At 41.4% G+C, this 20,532-nt stretch overlaps 1 protein-coding gene and 1 long non-coding RNA gene across 3 annotated transcripts; one reads left to right on the top strand and one right to left on the bottom strand.

Annotated features, from left to right (window-relative positions):
- Positions 1–430: 430 nt before the first annotated feature.
- On the top strand, positions 431–16,549 carry mad2l1 (MAD2 mitotic arrest deficient-like 1 (yeast)). Of its 2 annotated transcripts, none has more exons than XM_032508762.1 (5): positions 431–653; positions 7,673–7,819; positions 13,976–14,096; positions 15,839–15,942; positions 16,031–16,549. In XM_032508762.1, the coding sequence occupies exons 1-5, from the start codon at positions 590–592 to the stop codon at positions 16,162–16,164; spliced, it is 570 nt and encodes a 189-aa protein (XP_032364653.1). In that variant the 5' UTR covers positions 431–589; the 3' UTR covers positions 16,165–16,549. The 2 variants fall into 2 exon arrangements, with proteins under 2 accessions (XP_032364653.1, XP_032364654.1); XM_032508763.1 differs by having other exon boundaries at positions 15,839–15,946.
- On the bottom strand, positions 4,237–7,062 carry LOC116679017 (uncharacterized). Its single transcript, XR_004329429.1, has 4 exons — positions 6,944–7,062; positions 6,144–6,146; positions 5,874–5,878; positions 4,237–4,247 (listed from the first exon to the last, which is right to left on the bottom strand). It is a non-coding gene; the product is annotated as an uncharacterized LOC116679017 (long non-coding RNA).
- Positions 16,550–20,532: the final 3,983 nt, after the last annotated feature.

Raw genomic sequence — 20,532 nt, 5'->3', positions numbered from 1 at the left:
ATTGGGCAAACAATTTCAGTTGTTTTTGTCTTTAAAATATGGAAAAATGAAAGAAAATGTCTCTCTGTGATAGACACAGGTGGAAAAAAATGTGTCAAATTTGACATGTATTTGGCGGAATGGCTATACTATACTGTACTGTATATATAAATATATATATTTATTACACATCCTGTTTTTTCTGAGGTGATACTGTGAACCTTTATAGTACAAACTAAGACCATTGAAATTAAATGCACCCTAGGCCTGCACATAAACGTGTAAAATGTAATTAAATTAGGGGAAAGTAAGTGAGATTTTACAGTCTGTTACATCCAACGAAATGACAGTAAATTAGAAGCAAAGTAATATTAAAAAAAAGGTATTTCTGGGTGACACCGGGCGTACTTTGAGTTGTTATGCACTGCCATCTAGTGCACAGAAAATGTAAACATAATTTGACACGTCATCAACCGTGCGCCGAAATTGCTCACGCATGCGCAAAGCGTGGGGCTAACAAATTTCAAACTGGACGGCGGGTAGTTGAAGCCTAGTACGCAAAAAAAAACACAGGTTCATTGTCACGAATATAGCCCAAAAGTGTAAGAAAATGACTAGCACGTTGAAAGGAATTACCCTCAAGGGAAGCGCCGAGCTAGTGGCCGAGTTCTTCTGTAAGTAGTGGTATTTATTTGTGTAATTTATGGTTGTTTTCAGCTCGTTTTGAGAGCTTTCGACACGCAGATGCTAATATGCTAACGTTACTAGCTGTGTGTGTGGTGTAGTCCACTCAGCACGCCAAAATATCTGAAAATGGAGTTTGGAGCTCCAGCTAAACTCAATTAGTTTTATTCGCTTTTTAATGTTGAATGCTAGAACGTGTTCGCTTTGAAGTGTACCGCCCACTCCGGACTCTACGTAACTTACGTTACGGTGAAAATGTCGAGCGTAACATACGTAACGTAACGTAACGTGACCGTCACCTTCACAGATGAGGGAAATTAGTTTTTTTGCAGCTGGACTCAGCTCAGACCTTATTATTCTTATAATAAATACATACATACATTCATGACTCAGACAGATAGAAAGCCTTACGTACTGATATATAAATCAAAAAAGAGTTAACTTCATAGCCTGTAGAATTAATGTAAGCGTAGAAGTAGGTTAACGTGATGGAAGCTAGCTAGCGAGCTAGCTAACGTATTGGAAGCTAGCTAGCGAGCTAGCTAACGTATTGGAAGCTAGCTAGCAAGCTAGCTAACTTATTGGAAGCTAGCTCGCTAGGTAGCTAACGTATTGGAAGCTAGCTCGCTAGGTAGCTAACGTATTGGAAGCTAGCTAGCTGGCTAACGTACGGATTGGAAACTAGCTCGCGAGCTCGCTAGCTAGCTAGTTAACGTATTGGAAACTAGCTAGCTAGCTAACGTACGGATTGGAAACTAGCTCACGAGCTAGCTAGCTAACGTATTGGAAACGAGCTCGCTAGCTAACGTACGTATTGGAAACTAGCTCGCTAGCTAGCTAACGTATTGGAAACGACTTCGCTAGCTAGCTGGCTAACGTACGTATTTGAAACTAGCTAGCTAGCTATATATATTTCTTTATTTACAGACTCAAGGTCCAGATGACTTAAAAACAATACAATACAAAAGGGGTTCAAACCAGACACAGACATAAATATATATAAACAAACTGATCCTCAACAACATCACAAGATAAACACACATACATGCAAATTTACCAATTGCAATGCTCAATAATTAAAACGAATACAGGTGTATGTTCCAATGATTCCATAGTTTTGACAAATATCTGGTATCACTAAGTGCAGGATTAATTATAGCATTTAAAATCATATTATTTGACTCAGTTAATCGACATATAAATCTGTACATAAACTTCCTCAGCACAGCATGGAAGGTGGGAACATTACAGGTCACACACAGATGGCTAGCACTGGTCCATCTTGGACGCTTCATCAAAATTCTAAATGCATCATTGTATGCCACCTTTAACTTGTTCATCTTTGCTTTACTGTAGCTGCACCATAGATGAGCTGTATACAGTGGAGTACAGTATGCTCTGAAGAGAGATATTTTGACTTCTTCAGAACACATATGAAATTTGCGTGCCAGAACATTAGCTTGTCCATATAGTTTACGGCACTGCCGCTGTATGTCATCATCATCACAAAGATCGTCCCTGATAATGTGGCCCAAGTATTTCACTTTAGTAACCACATTAAGGCCTTGCCCTGACAAATAGAAAGAAGGAAAACATAGCTTCCTGTCCTCCATAGTTTTGACAAACATTACAACACTCTTTTTAGCATTAAATTTGATGTCATGCTGTAGCCCATATTCTGAGCAGACTCTAAGCAGTTGCTGTAGGCCAGCACTATATGGAGACATAACAATTACATCATCTGCATACATCAGATGATTAATACAGCTATCCCCCACCATACATCCAGTTTTACACACTTCCAATGTCCTAGAGAGGTCATCCATATATAAATTAAAAAGAACAGGTGACAATATTCCCCCTTGTCTAACCCCATTGGTCACTGGGAAAGAAGCCGACGTTGTTCTCCCCCATCTAGCTTGCATAGTTTGGTGGGAATACCAATAATGCAGGATACGTATCAGGTATCGGGGTACCCCCCGCTCTTGTAATTTACTAAATAATTTACCATGATTAACACGGTCAAACGCATTGGAGGCATCAAGAAAACATAAAAACATTGTTGAACCCTGTCTTTTATACTTGGTAACAAGTTCTTTCAATACATATATACACATATCCGTGCCATGTTTCTTCTTAAAACCAAATTGATTATCCGTGGTTATTATATATTCTTGTAACCTATCAAATAGAATTTTTTCTAACACTTTAGAAAGTATATTTGCTAGAGCGATTGGCCTGTAGTTTTCTATGCTAGATACCTTACAGGTTTTGTCCTTAACAACTGGAACCAAGAGTACAGATAACATAGAGTCAGGCAATATACCATGTGCTATTAATCCAGAAAAGCACATCGCAAGTAACACTGAGACTCTATGGCTTGCATACTTGAGGTGTTCAGCTGCTACTAGGTCTAGACCACACGCTTTTCCCACAGCTAAACCCCCAATGGCATTGGTCACTTCAACAGGTCTAATAACCACACCCTCATCAGTAAAGATATCACCAACATGATAATGAGCACTCTCAACAGTTAAAAATCTTTCTAAAATGTTTCCCCCACAGCTCAGCAATATTTTCATCCCCTGTGATTCCACCAATGCTGGATGGCAAGGGCATCTTCCTGTTATTGATAACCTTCACTTCCTTCCAGAATTCATACAAATCATTCTGTTGCAACTTTCTGGCCATACAATTTGCCCTCACCATCTGCTCATTACTTTTGATAAAACGTACAGCATATTTAAACCTTGCATTTGCCTTTTTCTTATGCTCAAATTCTGGTCCATACCTAACTTTACCAGATGATACCCAGTTTAAAAAAGCTTCCTTAGCCTCCTCATGGAGTTCAGACACATATTCGTTCCATCCTGGTCTAATGTTATACTTTCTTTCGTCATGGATTAATGTAATTAATGTACTAGCATTAATTAAACTGCTCACAATGTTGTCATACATAATACCCATATCACTGTGATGTTTTTGACTCATACAATTTAAGTTGCCACACAGAATAGCTTCAAGAGGTATATCAATACTACTGAGACTATCATCACTCAGTGCATTATACTTCCATAGTTCATGTTCTGTGAGTTTTGCCCAGTCCACTCTTCTGTGTTGCTCATTGGTATTATCATTATTATAGCTAGTCAGCTCAGGAAGACTGTCAAGATGTATTACCATAGAGACAGGTATGTGATCAGCTGTGGCTAAACCATACAGAATCTCAACTTCCAAGCAATCATGTGCATCAGCTGTACATATACAGTGGTCAAGCCAAGATGTTGTATGCCATGCTTCACTGATATATGTATAGCTCTCTACTGGTAACAGAATTTTACTTGAAATAACCAACTTACTGTCAAGACAGTATTGTTTAAGATGTTTGGCAAATATAGAGTTATCATCGGACATATCAGCATTCATATCACCAACCACAAATATGCAAGTACTTTCACTCTCTTTAATTAGTGTGTTGATAAAGGCTAACCTATTAATATATTCATTTTCATTTTTATAGCATTCATATGGCATGTAGACATTTAAGATAATAAAAACATTTTTGTCATGTACAACTTTAATTGCTATGGCCCAGTCCACCTCTAAACGCATCACCTCGATCAATGAGTCGAGTTTCCTATGCCATAGAATGCCCCCCCCCACCAGGTATTCTGCCACGCACCATTCCCATACTTAGATCTGTTGTCGACTCACCTGCGCCATAGAAATTATCATGCACTGAATTAAGTTTATGTAGATCTTGCTTGGGTAGCAAAGTCTCTTGTACACATAAAATGTCAAAGCTCTCTAAGAGCTTGTCAATAACAAAACGTCGCGCTTTATCCCCGACCCCCTGTCCAAGGCATAACCCACGCGAGTTATATGACACAACTCTCATAATCAGTTCATAGTCCAGTCTTCATTGCAGCAGTTGCTCCACCCTCAGACTCATCATCTTTCATAATCTCTGTTACATTACTTTGAACCAATGTTTTACGTGCTTCATAGAAGCGCCGCACAAAGACACCCTCCGGCCACAACTGTGGCTCATACATTTCGCTCACCTCATTGCATTCTACACTTACTTTGAAGGAGTTATACCGTCTTTGGGCACCCTCTATCTTTTGGCATATAACATCTCGACGTAGTTTGCCTTTCAAGTAACTAGCCAACGTTTCCGTGTTTACATCTGGGGAGAATTTTGTCGCAAAAACACTCACCAACTTAGTCTTTACAACCCGTATGCTTCCTCCCACACTGGTTCCAACAATACAACTTTTCTTTGCCTTCCCGTAAGCAGTCGGTTTGGCCTTGGGTTGAGTAGTTACTCCAGTTAGCTGTTGTCGGCGGCCCCGCTTCACCACCCCACTCCACGCCGGGGCAGCCGTCCCTCCGCTCCCGCCACCAGAGACGTCCTCCAATCCGCTGGTATCCACAACCGCACATTCAGGTACCTGCTTGGCATTCTCCATGCCCCGACTCGGAAGCTCCTCGGTGACCCAAGGAGCAGACTTACTTCCTCCAGGCTTCTCTATTTCACACAGGCGTTGGTCTAGTCCAGTTGTCACTGAACGGAGATCCTCACCGATATCTATTTGCACAGACATAGCCTGCTTCATAGTTGCTACATCCATACCTAGACGTTCAATTTTCCTTAGCAGGCAGGAAACATCGATACTGTTGAATGTCACAGGTGGAAGATCATCCAGATGATGAGACACAAAACGAGGAATGTTTTCACCAGCCTCGTTAAGCACTTTCAGACAGCTCTTAACGTTGTTAGCGTCTTTTTGCTGTCCTTTGTGTGAAACACAGCGTTGAGTAGTATTAGGGCAGAGCTCAAACAAAACTTTCTCAGAGTTCTCAATCCACTCTGACCCGAAGTGGTTGACAGTCAACATAACAATCTCATCCTGACTTAAAGTTCTCATTTTTACCACAAGGAAGTTCAGCAGTTCATCTTCCACCACGGTTTTACCGTCCACTGTGGTGTAAATCTCTGCTTTTATTCGTGATTTACTCGGAGCAACCACGTCTTTCCCCGCGGCCTCCGCCATCTTGAGAGTGTACATGTGGGAGGAATATTAGATCACTCCGGTGTCACGACATATATATACATATATACAGGGGACAGTCTTCCGTTTATTGTTAAAAGTGTGTTATGTTTGCGTTACTTGCGTTGTAACGTTATAACGTGATGCCAAATTCACATTAACTTTTTGAGAGGGACGTTGGTCACCGTTTAAACGTTGACGTTTCGAGTTGTTGCTAGGAAGCACGGCAGCATTCCTAGCTACGTAACGCTAACGTCAGTCGGTTTATGTTAGCTAGCTCACCGTGTTACTAATGCTACGTTGAAAAGCAGAGCCACTGCAGCGGGAACATTGCCATATGTTTCAAGAACAGCTGTAGTTAATCTGTTTGTGGTCTTGTGTGTATTTGTTTAGTTTTACACATGAGTGCCTTTTTATGTGTGTGACATGCTAGTTATGGTTCTAATAGTTAATAATGGTTCTGTAATATAATATATTTTATGTAACATTTTGCCTGTCATGTTCAATTTATCACCACTAAAGACAGATTTTTGTTAACAAAATGTTTTTCTGAACATCAATGTCATTCAAAACGGTGATAACTGAAACAGATATATACACACACCCTGTATACAGGGTGTATACATACATATACACCATGTATACAGGGTGTATATGTATGTATACATGTGTATACAGGGTGTATATGTGTGTGTGTATATGATACATGTTTATACACATATGTATTGCAAACAGACCTAAGTACTACACAGATAAGAACATCTGCCTCTGCACCACCAAAGTGAACATAAAATAACTATAAAATATGTAAATGCATATGACACTGTTGTCCAAACCCACACAAGGGATTACCCCTTGGTTTCAAGGGGTTTCAAGGGGTAGGGGTAAGATGGAGAAATGGGATTCAGCCCAAGTTAACTAACGCTTTCCAAGTGGAGACAGTATGACAACGGAAAATATGGTACTGTGTATAATCAGTATGCGTTATCTATTCATACTCGTCCACACCTGTATTTAAATGTGTTTTAATAAGGGCAAGTAAACGCATCACGTAGGACAGCCAGAGATTTTTTGTATTAGTTGATCAGTAGAAAACTGCATTTTAAAATGTACTAATTATTTTTTTAGTGCTGCCTTTATTATCCAATGTAATGTTCAATTTGTTAAGCAGATTACTAAAAGCAGCAGAACTGAGTGCATGTTATATTTCATATTTTCCCTGTAACTACAGTACAGGCCAAAAGTGTGAACACACCTCATTCAATGGGTTTCTTTTATTCTCATGACTATTTACATTGTAGATTATCACTAAATCAAATCAAAACTATGAAAGTGGACTTATGTACTTAACTCAAAAGTGTATAATAACTGAAAACATGTCTTATATTCTAGTTTCTTCAAAGTATCGACCTTTGCTCCGGTTACTGCTTTGCACCCTCTTGTTATTCTCTTGATGAGCTTCAAGGGGTCGTCACCTGAAATGGTTTCCCCAACAGTCTCGAAGGAGTTCCCATGATGCTTAGCACTTGTGCCTTCACTCTGTGGTCCATCTCGATTGGGTACCATAATTCAACATGTGTTCATTCATAGTTTTGATGCCTTCAGTGATAATCTACAATGCAAATAGTCCTGAAAGTAAAAGAAATGCATTGAATGAGAACGTGTGTTCAAATTTTCGGCCTGTATTAAATTTGTGATTTACAGTAGGCTATATGTCCATTCAATACATATATTCCAATACATTTAATAGATTTTCACATAGCATATTTTACTGTATTTCTAATCAACCCAATGCCTTTATATACTTCTCAGTCATACTTTGATACTTGTGAAGTTCGCAGATTTCTACTTTGAATCCTCTTTAACTGAGCAGCTCTGCTGTCTCCCTTATTCTTACTTATTACCCAGTTTTTAATCTGTCTAATGCCAAATGTGCGTCCCTCTTTCCACCACAGCGTTTGGCATCAACAGCATCCTGTACCAGCGGGGCATATACCCTCCGGAGACCTTCAGCAGGGCCACCAACTACGACATGAGCCTTCAACTTACCACTGATCCCAAACTGAAGAACTACCTGAGCAACGTGGTGTCCCAACTCAAAGGTAGCTGCTTCTGTAGACCTTGGATGATTCACGTTTTGATTGTTTGCAACCTTTTCCCCCAAGATGACTTCCACTATGTTTAACAATGGGAGAGGTGAACTCTGTAAGAAGAGCCTCATGTTGTCCGTTCACTTTTAAATAGACCAATGTTTCCCAAACTGAGGATCGGGACCCGAATCAGAAATACTTTATTAATCCCCAAAGGGAAACTCTGTGTTACAGTTGCTCAGATATTAGAAATATAAGAAATCAAGAAATATAAGGAGTGTGGATATTTACATAGTATATTATGATACAGTATTTACATAAATAACATAATTAAGGTGTTGCAATGGTGAAAAGTAATAATGGTGAAAAGTAATAATAGTAGCAGTTGAGTATTGCACACATTACAAGTGTTATTGCACAAAAACAGATAATGTCCAGTTTCAACGTGTGTGTGTGTGTGTGTGTGTGTGTGTGTGTGTGTTACTTAGAGGGAGGAGTTATAAAGTTTGATGGCCACAGGCAGGAATGACTTCCTGTGGTGCATTTTGGGAGAATGAGTCTATGGGTCGCAGACCCGTTTTTATTGGGTAAAATGAGTAAAATCCATGTCAATCTTATGTGAATGAGCGTTCTTTTGTGCTACACTGGTCTGTTCAGCTCAGATGTTTTGGGGTTTTCTCTCTCTCTCTCTCTCTCTCTCTCTCTCTCTCTCTCTCTCTCTCTCTCTCTCTCTCTCTCTCTCTCTATTCTAGGAGGGGATAAGAAAATGAGTTGAGAAAGGGGTGAGACACGGAAAGGAGAATAGAGACCTTTTCTGTTTTTGGTTACTTTTATAATGGAATGAATGTACTTCATATACATTTAAATTCATGTTTTTTCCGTCTTTTGTCCACAGTTTAAAAATGTAGATGTTACCATGATTCGTGGTGTATTTTTGTAAATTCGGGTCCAGGTGGAGACACCAGATTTCTCTTTTTGGGTCTTGAGCTGAAAATGTTTGGGAACCACTGAAATAGACGATTGTAATGCAGAAATATGACATATCAGGGTTTTCCCAGCCATAACAAGGTTTCTGTACAGCACCTAACCCAAATGAATGTAACTGAAAGACTGTTCTACCACCTAATGATTGTAGACAGACTTCTTTAGGAAATTTTGTTTTTCAAGCCTTTTTCCAACGCTTTAGACACAGATATGGTGATGATACCGGTCCAAAATGATGTAAAGAGAGAGATGCAAGACTACCACGAAGCAAAACAGACCACAAAAAGACTCTAAATGACCACAAAGAAACAAAACAACCCCGAAGAAAACTAAAATTACCAAAAAAGAGGCCAAATGACTTTCACTATGTACAACAATGGGAGAAGTGAACTCTGTAAGAAGAGCCTCATGTTGTCCGTTCATTTTTAAAGAGACGATTGTAATGCAGAAATATGACATATCAGGGGTTTCCCGGCCATAGTAAGGTTTCCATGCAGCACCTAAGCCAAATGAATGTAACTGAAAGACTTTTCTCTGACCTAATGATTGTGGACTAACTTCTTTTTTTAAGCCTTTTGGGTGTTATTTATTATCTGCTCTAGCTTTTCCAATGCTTTAGACACAGATATGGGGATGATACCGGTCCAAAATGATGTCTAAAAAAGAGACGCAAGACTACCACAAAGCAAAATAGACTCCAAATGACCACAAAGAGACAAAGCAACCCTGAAGAAAACGAAAATTACCAAAAAAGAGACCCAACACGACTACAAAGAGACACATAATGTAACAGGAAATTGCTTTTGTTTTATTTAAAGACATCACATATTCTTGAGGAACCTCTCCGCCAAATGCGCGCACCTAAAAGTCTTCCACAAAGCTAAGTCTTCCACTGATATTACTATATTTAAAAACCATATGTTATATGCTATGTTGGCTTTTGTAAGAGTCCCCTATCGGACGGTGACGTCACATAACCTTTGACCTTTCGCCCTCTAGTTGCTCTAACTTCAGGCGATACACAGGAAACACTAGATGATACGTCACGTCGGAGTAATTATAAACCACAATGTCACAGAATTCAACTCCGTAACAGTAATATTAAACATTTTCAGCATTGTTTTTCAATTAAATAACATTTAGCAACACAGAAATCCAGTAGAGACCTAATATATTGATATATTTTATTTATCGATCTAGCTTACGTTGTGCTACGACGACAAGTGGCTCAGACTAATGCTTGGTGGCTTATTATTATTATGATTGTTTTTGCCACAAATAACTAGGGCTGGGTACCGAGTTTCAATATTTTTTTAGGCACCTACCAAATTGCCTCTAAAGTATCGAGTATCTAAAAATGCTTCGTCATTATTCCAAACCTAAGGAGTAAATGTCGTCGGCGTCGGCGAGCCAATCAGCACGCAGCATGCTTCTACCGAGGTCTAATCATCTAGGTCAGGGGTTCCCAAAACTCTCAGCCCACGACCCCCAAAGTAACGGTGCACATGACTAGCGACCCCCCCACTATAAACGTATGTAAACATTATATAACATTATATATATATATATATATATATATATATATATATTAGTACGCACTATAGGCGTGAAAATCCAAAGAGCTGTTCCCTTTTTATATTATGTTATATTTTATTATAATATATTTTAAATTCAGCCACTAGTTTAATCTTGTGTTCAAATCATGGCTAACATATGCTGTTTCTAATCGTTTTTAATTATTTATTTTATTTCTGGAAATCAACTTGAGACACCCCCCCCCCCCCTCTGGCTCGCGACCCCCCTGTGGGTCCCGACCCCCACTTTGGAATCACTGATCTAGATCACTGAGAGAAGGTGACTTTCACAGGCAAGCATGGAATGACTACACATAAAATACCTCCAGTAGACAAAATATTTCATTAAAACTTGTGTGTGACTGCATATGCCATAGTCCAACAAACTCAGATTTATATGTTTGTTTTTGGAAAATCACACACGGAAATGTACATGAAAAAGTTGCATCGATGATCGGTTTAGAGTCGAATCGTTGGCTTCTGAATCGGACGTGCCCAGAGATTCCCATCCCTATCAAATACTGTCGCTCATTTCTTGTTACATTACTAATTAGCATAATCTAATTAAAAGAACAGGAAGCTGACCAATACTCCACTCTGAGAATGTAGGAGAACTGGAGTCCTCCTTTAGTCTCGGAGTTATTCCAAGTTGACTGAAGATAAATATCCAGCGTTGTGTTGTGTTAGGTTTCAGAGGTGTACCCTCACACTCATGAGTCATTAAGTCTTAACTCGGGTCTTATAGCGGGTCTTATAGCGGGTCTCATAGCGGGTCTTATAACGGGTCTTATAGCGGGTCTATAAACGGTCTTATAGGCGGGTCTTATAACGGGTCTTATAAGCGGTCTTATAGCGGTCTTATAGCGGGTCTTATAGCGGTCTTATAACGGGTCTTATAGCGGGTCTTATAGCGGGTCTTATAGCGGGTCTTATAGCGGGTCTTATAGCGCGGGGTCTTATAGCGGGTCTTATAACGGGGCTTATAGCGGGGCTTATAGCGGGTCTTATAACGGGTCTTATAACGGGTCTTATAACGGGTCTTATAACGGGTCTTATAACGGGTCTTATAGCGGCGGGTCTTATAGCGGGTCTTATAGCGGCGGGTCTTATAACGGGTCTTATAACGAGGCTTATAGCGGGTCTTATAACGGGGCTTATAGCGGGGCTTATAGCGGGTCTTATAACGTCTTATAGCGGGGCTTATAGCGGGTCTTATAACGGGTCTTTAACGGGTCTTATAACGGGTCTTATAGCGGCGGGTCTTATAGCGGTCTTATAACGGGTCTTATAGCGGCGGGTCTTATAGCGGGTCTTATAGCGGGTCTTATAGCGGCGGGTCTTATAGCGGGTCTTATAGCGGGTCTTATAACGGGTCTTTATAGCGCGGGTCTTATAGCGGCGGGTCTTATAGCGGCGGTCTTATAGCGGTCTTATAGCGGGTCTTATAGCGGCGGGTCTTATAGCGGCGGGTCTTATAGCGTCTTATACGGGTCTTATAGCGGCGGGTCTTATAGCGGCGGGTCTTATAGCGGGTCTTATAGCGGCGGTCTTATAACGGTCTTATAACGGGCTTATAGCGGGTCTTATAGCGGTCTTATAAGGGTCTTATAGCGGCGGGTCTTATAACGGGTCTTATAACGGGGCTTATAGCGGGTCTTATAGCGGGTCTTATAACGGGTCTTATAGCGGGCTCTTATAGCGGCGGGTCTTATAGCGGCGGGTCTTATAGCGGGTCTTATAGCGGGTCTTATAGCGGCGGTCTTATAGCGGCGGGTCTTATAGCGGGTCTTATAGCGGCGGGTCTTATAGCGGCGGGTCTTATAGCGGGGCTTATAGCGGCGGGGCTTATAGCGGCGGGTTCTTATAGCGGCGGTTCTTATAGCGGCGGGTCTTAAACGGGCTTATAGCGTCTTATAGCGGGTCTTATAACGGGTCTTATAGCGGCGGCTTATAACGGGTCTTATAACGGGCTTATAGCGGGTCTTATAGCGGGTCTTATAACGGGTCTTATAGCGGCGGGTCTTATAACGGGTCTTATAACGGGGCTTATAGCGGGTCTTATAGCGGGTCTTATAGCGGTCTTATAGCGGCGGGTCTCATAGCGGGTCTTATGGCGGTCTTATAAGGGTTCTTATAGCGCGGGTCTTATAGCCGGGTCTTATAACGGGTCTTATAGCGGGTCTTATAACGGGTCTTATAGCGGCGGGTCTTATAGCGGCGGGTCTTATAACGGGTCTTATAGCGGGTCTATAACGGTCTTATAGCGGCGGGTCTTATAGCGGCGGGTTCTTATAGCGGCGGGTCTTATAGCGGCGGGTCTCATAGCGCGGGTATCATAGCGGCGGGTCTCATAGCGGCGGGTCTCATAGCGGCGGGTCTCATAGCGGCGGGTCTCATAGCGGCGGGTCTCATAGCGGCGGGTCTCATAGCGGGTCTTATACGGCGGGTCTTATAACGGCGGGTCTTATAGCGGTCTTATAGCGGGTCTTATAGCGGTCTTATAGCGGGTCTTATAGCGGTCTTATAACGGGTCTTATAACGGGTCTTATAGCGGGTCTCATAGCGGGTCTTATAACGGGTCTTATAACGGGTCTTATAACGGGTCTTATAGCGGCGGGTCTTATAGCGGGTCTTATAGCGGGTCTTAAAACGGGTCTTATAGCGGCGGGTCCTATAGCAGCGGGTCTATAGCGGCGGGTCTTATAGCGGCGGGTCTTATAGCGGCGGTCTTATAGCGGCGGGTCTTATAGCGGCGTTCTTATAGCGGCGGGTCTTATAGCGGCGGGTCTTATAGCGGGGTCTTATAGCGGCGGTCTCATAGCGGCGGGTCTCATAGCGGCGGGTCTCATAGCGGCGGGTCTCATAGCGGCGGGTCTCATAGCGGCGGGTCTCATAGCGGCGGGTCTCATAGCGGCGGGTCTCATAGCGGGTCTTATAAACGGCGGGTCTTATAGCGGGTCTTATAGCGGGTCTTATAGCGGGTCTTATAGCGGGTCTTATAACGGGTCTTATAGCGGGTCTTATAGCGGGTCTTATAGCGGGTCTTATAGCGGGTCTTATAGCGGGTCTTATAGCGGGTCTTATAGCGGGTCTTATAGCGGGGCTTATAGCGGGGCTTATAGCGGGTCTTATAACGGGTCTTATAGCGGGTCTTATAGCGGGTCTTATAGCGGGTCTTATAGCGGGTCTTATAGCGGGTCTTATAACGGTCTATAACGGGTCTATAGCGGCGGGTCTTATAGCGGCGGGTCTTATAGCGGCGGGTCTTATAACGGGTCTTATAACGGGTCTTAGGGACTGCAAGTAGGTTCTGGCCAGAAGACCGAAGGGGGAATACGGCTTCAAAAGGTCCAGGATGTAATGTGGGGCCTGACCGTTTAAGGCTCTGAAAGTCAGCACTAAAATCTTAAAATCAATCCTGAATCCCTGTCCCCTGTCCAACAAGACCGGGGTAATACGAGACCTTCGAGGGGCAATTTTGAACAATTTGCAATTTGTTTAAAGCAGACTTAGTAGTCGAGTCTTGTTGATATGAAAGCATGAATTATCATTTCCAGATCCTTCTTTGACAACATTTTGTGTGTTTAAATGTGTGTGTTGTGTGTTGCAGAGTGGCTGTTTGAGTGCACCGTGCAGAAGCTGGTGCTGGTGATCACGTGTCTGGAGACCAACGAGGTGCTGGAGAGATGGCAGTTCGACATCGAGTGCGACAAATCGGCCAAGGAGAGCAGGTCAGCTCCTGGAAAGTCTCAGTTCCGCTAGTTAATATAGCAGCGTTCTTTCAAATAGTTTAATAGGACTTTCAGACTAGGTTTTCTTTTGATTTTATGTGATAAAAATGACAGTAACCCTTATAGTTGACATGTACTTTTTAAAGCTTCAGTAGGTAACTTTTCTTAAAATGTCTCACCCTGCATTATGAGCTGCCCTTTACTGGCATCTCTCTATTTTGGGATGGGGGGGGGGGGGGATTCTCGGCTTGATTATATTACTTTAAACCAATCAAAACCGTCCCGGGTGCCGCCAGGAGCCGTACCTCATCACAGCAGTGTACATCCATCGAGGCAGACGCACATTAGACAGATAATCTTTAAAGAAATCATGTTCCTCTGCACTAGTGAAACCATGCCCCCCCCCCCCACACACACACACACACACACTAGCACACACACACACTAGCACCATGGCAGTCTTAAATTACAAATCAAGCACTTTATTTCAAGGGCTACTTCTCAAGTTTATTGTCTTCTTGAATGATTTAAACGTGTTGAAATAGGACATCTAGTGATGACTTCATTATATCTCTTACAATAATATATAATAGTACCATAATAATAGGAATGTAATAGTCTTATAATATGTCAGCAAGCAACACATCATCAAGGCTGTGCTGTAGATGTTGATGCACAGTTAACCAGATGCAGTGCACACATCATTTGGGTGATATGGATGGAAGATGATTGCAAAAGTGACACTGATCTGTGTTTTTATTCTTTTTAAAGAAACGGCAGAGCAGATTCTGAAAACAGGGTTTACATTTTTTTGTAAAATGAGGGAGCAAAAGCAACATCAGCTCAAGAAAATCAGCCTTAGCCGTATCAATCACGTGCGTGTTAACCGGGGTTCTCTTGTAGGGCTGGGTACCGAACTTCGGTTTTTTTATGGTACCGACCGAAATGTTTCGGTTTTTACACAGTATCAAATTATTCCTCGTCTTTCGGTGCCAAGTTTCGGCGATTGGCTGTAACGTTAAACGTGATTGCGTCACCCAGGAAGAATACATACGTGGTTACGCCCCCATGTCGCCCCCATGTCGCCCCCATGTCGCCCCATGTCGCCCCCATGTCGCCCCCATGTCGCCCCCATGTCGCCCCCATGTCGCCCCCATGTCGCCCCCATGTCGCCCCATGTCGCCCCCATGTCGCCCCCATGTCGCCCCCATGTCGCCCCCATGTCGCCCCCATGTCGCCCCCATGTCGCCTTCATGTCGCCTTCATGTCGCCTTCATGTCGCCCCCATGTCGCCCCCATGTCGCCCCATGTCGCCCCCATGTCGCCCCCATGTTGCCCCCATGCAACCCTAACCCATTTTCTACTGCTGGAGACACCATCAGCCAGGAGGGGGCTGGTTTGTCTCCTGAGAAAGCAGACATGTTAATCTTTCTGAAGAAGAACTGCTAAGAATTTAACAGTGACCATTAGACACTGACTTGTTTCCAAATGTTCTTTTTCACTGAAAATATTTTTTTTTATATGAGAGAAGTACTTTGAACGGAAGAATCTGAGCTAAAAATAAAACTCAAGATTTGAACTTTATTATGTTGTGTAATTTTCTTTTTCTCAGAATTGAGATTATAAAACTGGTATTGGAAAAAGGTATCGTTCAGGAACCGATATCGAAGTAAAGGTATCTGTATTGGTACCGGTATCGTAAATTTTTGATTGATACCCGGCCCTATTCTCTTGTGACCCAGCGCTCCCAGAGAGAAGTCCATCAAGACCATCCAGGACGAGATCCGCTCCGTTATCCGACAGATAACGGCCACCGTCACTTTCCTGCCGCTGCTGGAGACGCCATGTGAGTAACGAGACCCTTTTATACCAACACACTGTTCTGGACAACGGGCCGTTGACTCATCCTTTGCCCCCCCCCCTCCCCTCTCCAGGTGCATTGACCTCCTCGTCTACACAGACAAAGACCTGGTGGTTCCCGACAAGTGGGAGGAGTCTGGGCCGCAGATCATCGACCAATCGGAGGAGGTGCGTTTGCGCTCCTTCACCACCTCCATCCACAAGGTGAACAGCATGGTGGCGTACAAGAAGACCGACTCGGTGTAGATGTAAATCAAGCGCCCCCCCCCCCCTTCCACCCTATGAGCTGTATATACAACCCAGCGCTGTCCCTTTTTATAGAGTAGGTTTTACAGTGCACTCTCTGCGTCTCTGTCCAGTATTCGGATCTTTGTCTCGCTTGTCTTTTTGACGAGGACGTGGCACCAACCTGCTCTGTCTCCACTGATGTAAATATTTCTCATAAAGCAGTGATTTCTTTATTAGAACGACTGTTTTCTTTAGTATTCCCCCCCCCCCCCCCTTTCTCTCAAGTTGTCAACCTCTGTTTTAGAAGCTAGTGGTTTATATGTTAAACTTTTATAAAATGTCCTAAATAAATGTCTTTCACTAAGTTTGTTCTTGTGGTTTAACTGCTTTTGACCAGAAGGTGGCAGTACAACATGGTCACATATGGGTACACACCATTCTGTGGGTTTGTAGTGTGTGTACACAGTATGTCAAGGACACAGAAAATAAGCTTATTCTTCAATGAGACAAAGCTTTAACTTGGCTAACAGTGTATAGTGACAGTTGTGTATGTAACACACCTTCTCATATTATATACCACAAGCCTGGAAACATAGCTTGCTTCGAAGACAACCTGGACAAGAAGAAGACAAGAAAGTAGCGTTTCTGATACACTCGGCTCGTAAAATTAAATGAGAATCCAAGTCTGTAAAAAAAAAAAAAATCAGTTATTTAAAAATTAAATCATGAACAGGGTGAATTGAGATATTGATTTCTAATGATTAATCGAGCAGGTGTAATGCACTCATGTACATTCAACAATGGTTTGCACTGGGCTCTGAACATAGACTGTATATTAATAATTTACAATTAAAACAAAATCACTACTTTTAGCGTGTGTAGAGCAGCACATCTCCACCAGACTCCATGTAAATAATCACTACTTTTAGCGTGTATAGAGCAGCATATCTCCACCAGACTCCATGTAAATAATCACTACTTTTATAATTTATTGTGTAGAACAAAATTTATAATTAAAACATTTCAAAACTCTTTAGGCCTTATAAAGTCTTAAATTGGGGCAAAGATTGTGTTCTAGGTCTTAAATAATTTCTTACTTCCCATTCATATTTTTCATATGAGAATACCTCAATCAATTCAATTTGACAAGCTTTATAATTGATATACTTTTTTTTTCACCCTGTGCCATCATTTGGTTGCTTGGTTTTTAGCAAAAATTATGTTTGGCTAAAATGCAAGAGAGACGTCAAAGTACTAAATCATAACACTATACTGTATCCCCTCAATCTAATGCAAACATTACTTGTCATTCAATTCATAAAAAATGTAAAACAGTGTAATGTATGAACAGATGCAAAAAAATCCAAATGTTTTTTCTTCTTTTTATTGTGAATTGGTCCTATTTTATCACAACAAGGCAGTGGAAAATGTTGACCTAGTTCTCTTTGAAATCGCAGGCCTACTCTTTGGCTCTTTTACATTTTGAAAAAAGAAAAATCTAAATTTCAAACAACACAAAACAGTACATTTCCAAATGTCGTCTGAAAGAGTTGTTCCTAAGAAAGGTCCTTCATAAAAGCAGGTGTATGATTTGTTTTTTAAAGTATGAAAACTACATTTACATTTCCTTTTATAAAGAATTGTGTGCTCTTGACAAAATGATGACCTTGTACAATATAGAGACTCTAATAAATATATAAAGCACAAATAAATATACAATAGTTAAGACAATGAGTGAAAAATGGTACAAAATACTCAAACTAGAGTGTGTACTGTGGATGAAGACATATTCAACATCTTATCAAATTATTGTGATCTGTGTAAAGTTTATGGTAAGTACAATATATCTGTAGAATATATACTGGTGCTGATCCCCAGAGATCTGGGTCCCACTATTCAGTGTCGCCCTAAAATTCACTAGAAAGCCGGTGCGCCTCTGTGCAAAAATAAAAAAATGGCTATTGTAATAAATATAGCTTAGTGCTGATTGGTTAGTTCTCTGGTGAATGATAGACATGAAAGAACTGGGACGACAGGAAGTCTCACAAAGTTTGAGGAAATGAGCATGACTTCTGAATCCAGCTCTGGTCAGCTTTGTGTGGGCAGTGTGTTTAGCTCTTTGGCTTCCCGCCATGGCGCCAGTGCACCGGGGGGGGGGGGGGGGGGGGGGCAAGCAGCCGAGTCTCAGCAGTCCTTCGCATTTTGGAGAATAAATCCAGCTCTGTGTCATGGCAGTGTACATGACACGAGCTGGATTTATATTTGCAAAATTTCTCTAAACATAAGATAATGTTACAATTTGTTTTTTGAGGGATATGACAACTTGGGTCTTATTTTTTTTAAATAGATTTAGCCATCATTTCTATCATTTATGATACAAACTCACTAAAGTTATTGATGAGATCTGGTGACGCTACCGAAACAAAGTCCGGTCCAAAATTGAGCTGTTAGAGGATCAGAAAGGTTGTGAATAAGACAGATTATCCAAACCACTTTATTAAAAGTAAAACCAAAAGTGATTACATATAATCCCTCGTAGCGCCGAACTAAGTCAAACTGGGATTGACATTTACATTTTGGCTAATAATTTGTTCACTTTTGTTATATTCTTCTAAAATAGGGTGACTAATATGCATTTTTGCTAGCCTATAAGCGAAGCTAACAACAGTCTGCGAATCGGCCAACTGACTGCACCACTTTTAGCCATGCTGAATGGATGGCAATGCCACTCCACACTTTTGACTGAAATATTTCAACTACTACTTGACTCATGGCCATAAAACTTGAACAGACATTCATGGTACCCAGAGGATTTACCAAAACTACTTTGGTGATCACTTTCCTGTTGAGATACTTTGGGTAATGACTAAATATTTGCAAAACTAATGACATTACCATCATAAGCAGCTGCACTTCTGTTTAGTACTAGGTACAGGGTACCCGCGGGGTCTTAAAAGTCTTAAAAATGTCTTAAATGTAATGTTAGAAAGGTCTTACATTTCTTTAGGAAGTCTTCCATTTTGTTCATAAAGGTCTAACGTGTACTGTCCTTTAATCGGATTAAATAACTCCATTGTTTGGTCACAAAGCATCAAGTACTACAAGAAAATGTTTTATTAAGTTCAAGTACTTGGTAAACAATTATTTTTATAGCCTAAAATCCCAGGCCGGCCAGAATCGACTCCATGCTATCTCCTCCCCTATGCCCGTCAAAACAGAGCGACAGATTAGTGACACGGTTCGTTTGCGACGCCCATTAATGTGATATAATAAAAACTACTGTATACTGTTGAATGTGTTGGATCTAGGTTGGACTTTTAATTAAAAAAAATTTAAACTGTGTTTTTCTTCCGAAAACATCACTGTCTGTCTATTGATTGATACACTGCCCCCTGGTGGACAGAACATACACAACTTAAGGTTCATTTCACTATACTGTAGGTCTTACTTAACCCTCATGTTGTCTTTGGGTCCAATTTGACCCGTTTTCAAAGTTTTTTTTAAATATCTGAAATAAAGGAAGTCGAGAGATGTTGAAAAAAGCGGCAAAATCGACAAGAAAAAAAAAAAGAAAAATACTAAAACTTCATAAAAAAAACTTTGTAAAAAGCAACAAAAACCGGGAAAGGGGAAAACATTTTTCATGGTCAAAAGGAAGACAACAATATAATGGTCAACATATTATTAATCTAATATATTTGAATATTAGATTTTTTGGGGGCAAAACTCAAAGCGCTAGTAAGGACAAACAAACCTATGAAAATAAGACCAAAGTTGTAAAAAAAAATGGAATTATTGATAATGTGTGAAAAAAATCCGATAATATTTGAAACCATGTGAAGATGCCTTTTACTGTTAAACCAAATCTAGTTTTCCATCAGAAAATCTTTTCCTAGTCAGGAAATTATTTTTGGGCCATCATACTGTACGCACACAAATCTTATTTGTCAATTTAGATATCGTGCTATTTTCGTCAGATTTTGAGAGACCAGGTTGGGTTAGGGTTAGGAGGACCCTGGACATCGGGATCCCACCACGCTGTTAACCAGCACCTTTCTCACACTCCTCCGCCAGACGCTTCCACTGCTGCCGGTTGATCCGACACCCTTCCAACAGCGGGGAGCAGTACTCCGACATGCCGGCCAACGTCTGTGAGAGGAGACAATTTTAATACAATGAAAAAATTAATACAAAACTCATTCTTCTTTCTGGCAAGAGGGAAATAACAAGATCAATGTCCACTAGAGTGCGGATCGGGCCGGATTTTCTGTCCGGCCCGCCCGCATCCGACAGAGCAGTAACCGAACCCGACCCGAGCCCGACCCGACCCAAGCCCGACAGAGCAGTA

The sequence above is a fragment of the Etheostoma spectabile genome, unplaced genomic scaffold, assembly GCF_008692095.1.
Source record: "Etheostoma spectabile isolate EspeVRDwgs_2016 unplaced genomic scaffold, UIUC_Espe_1.0 scaffold00009170, whole genome shotgun sequence".
Lineage (NCBI taxonomy): Eukaryota > Metazoa > Chordata > Actinopteri > Perciformes > Percidae > Etheostoma > Etheostoma spectabile.
Note: the sequence above shows the minus strand (reverse complement) of the source record. Positions and strands in the feature narration are given on the sequence as shown.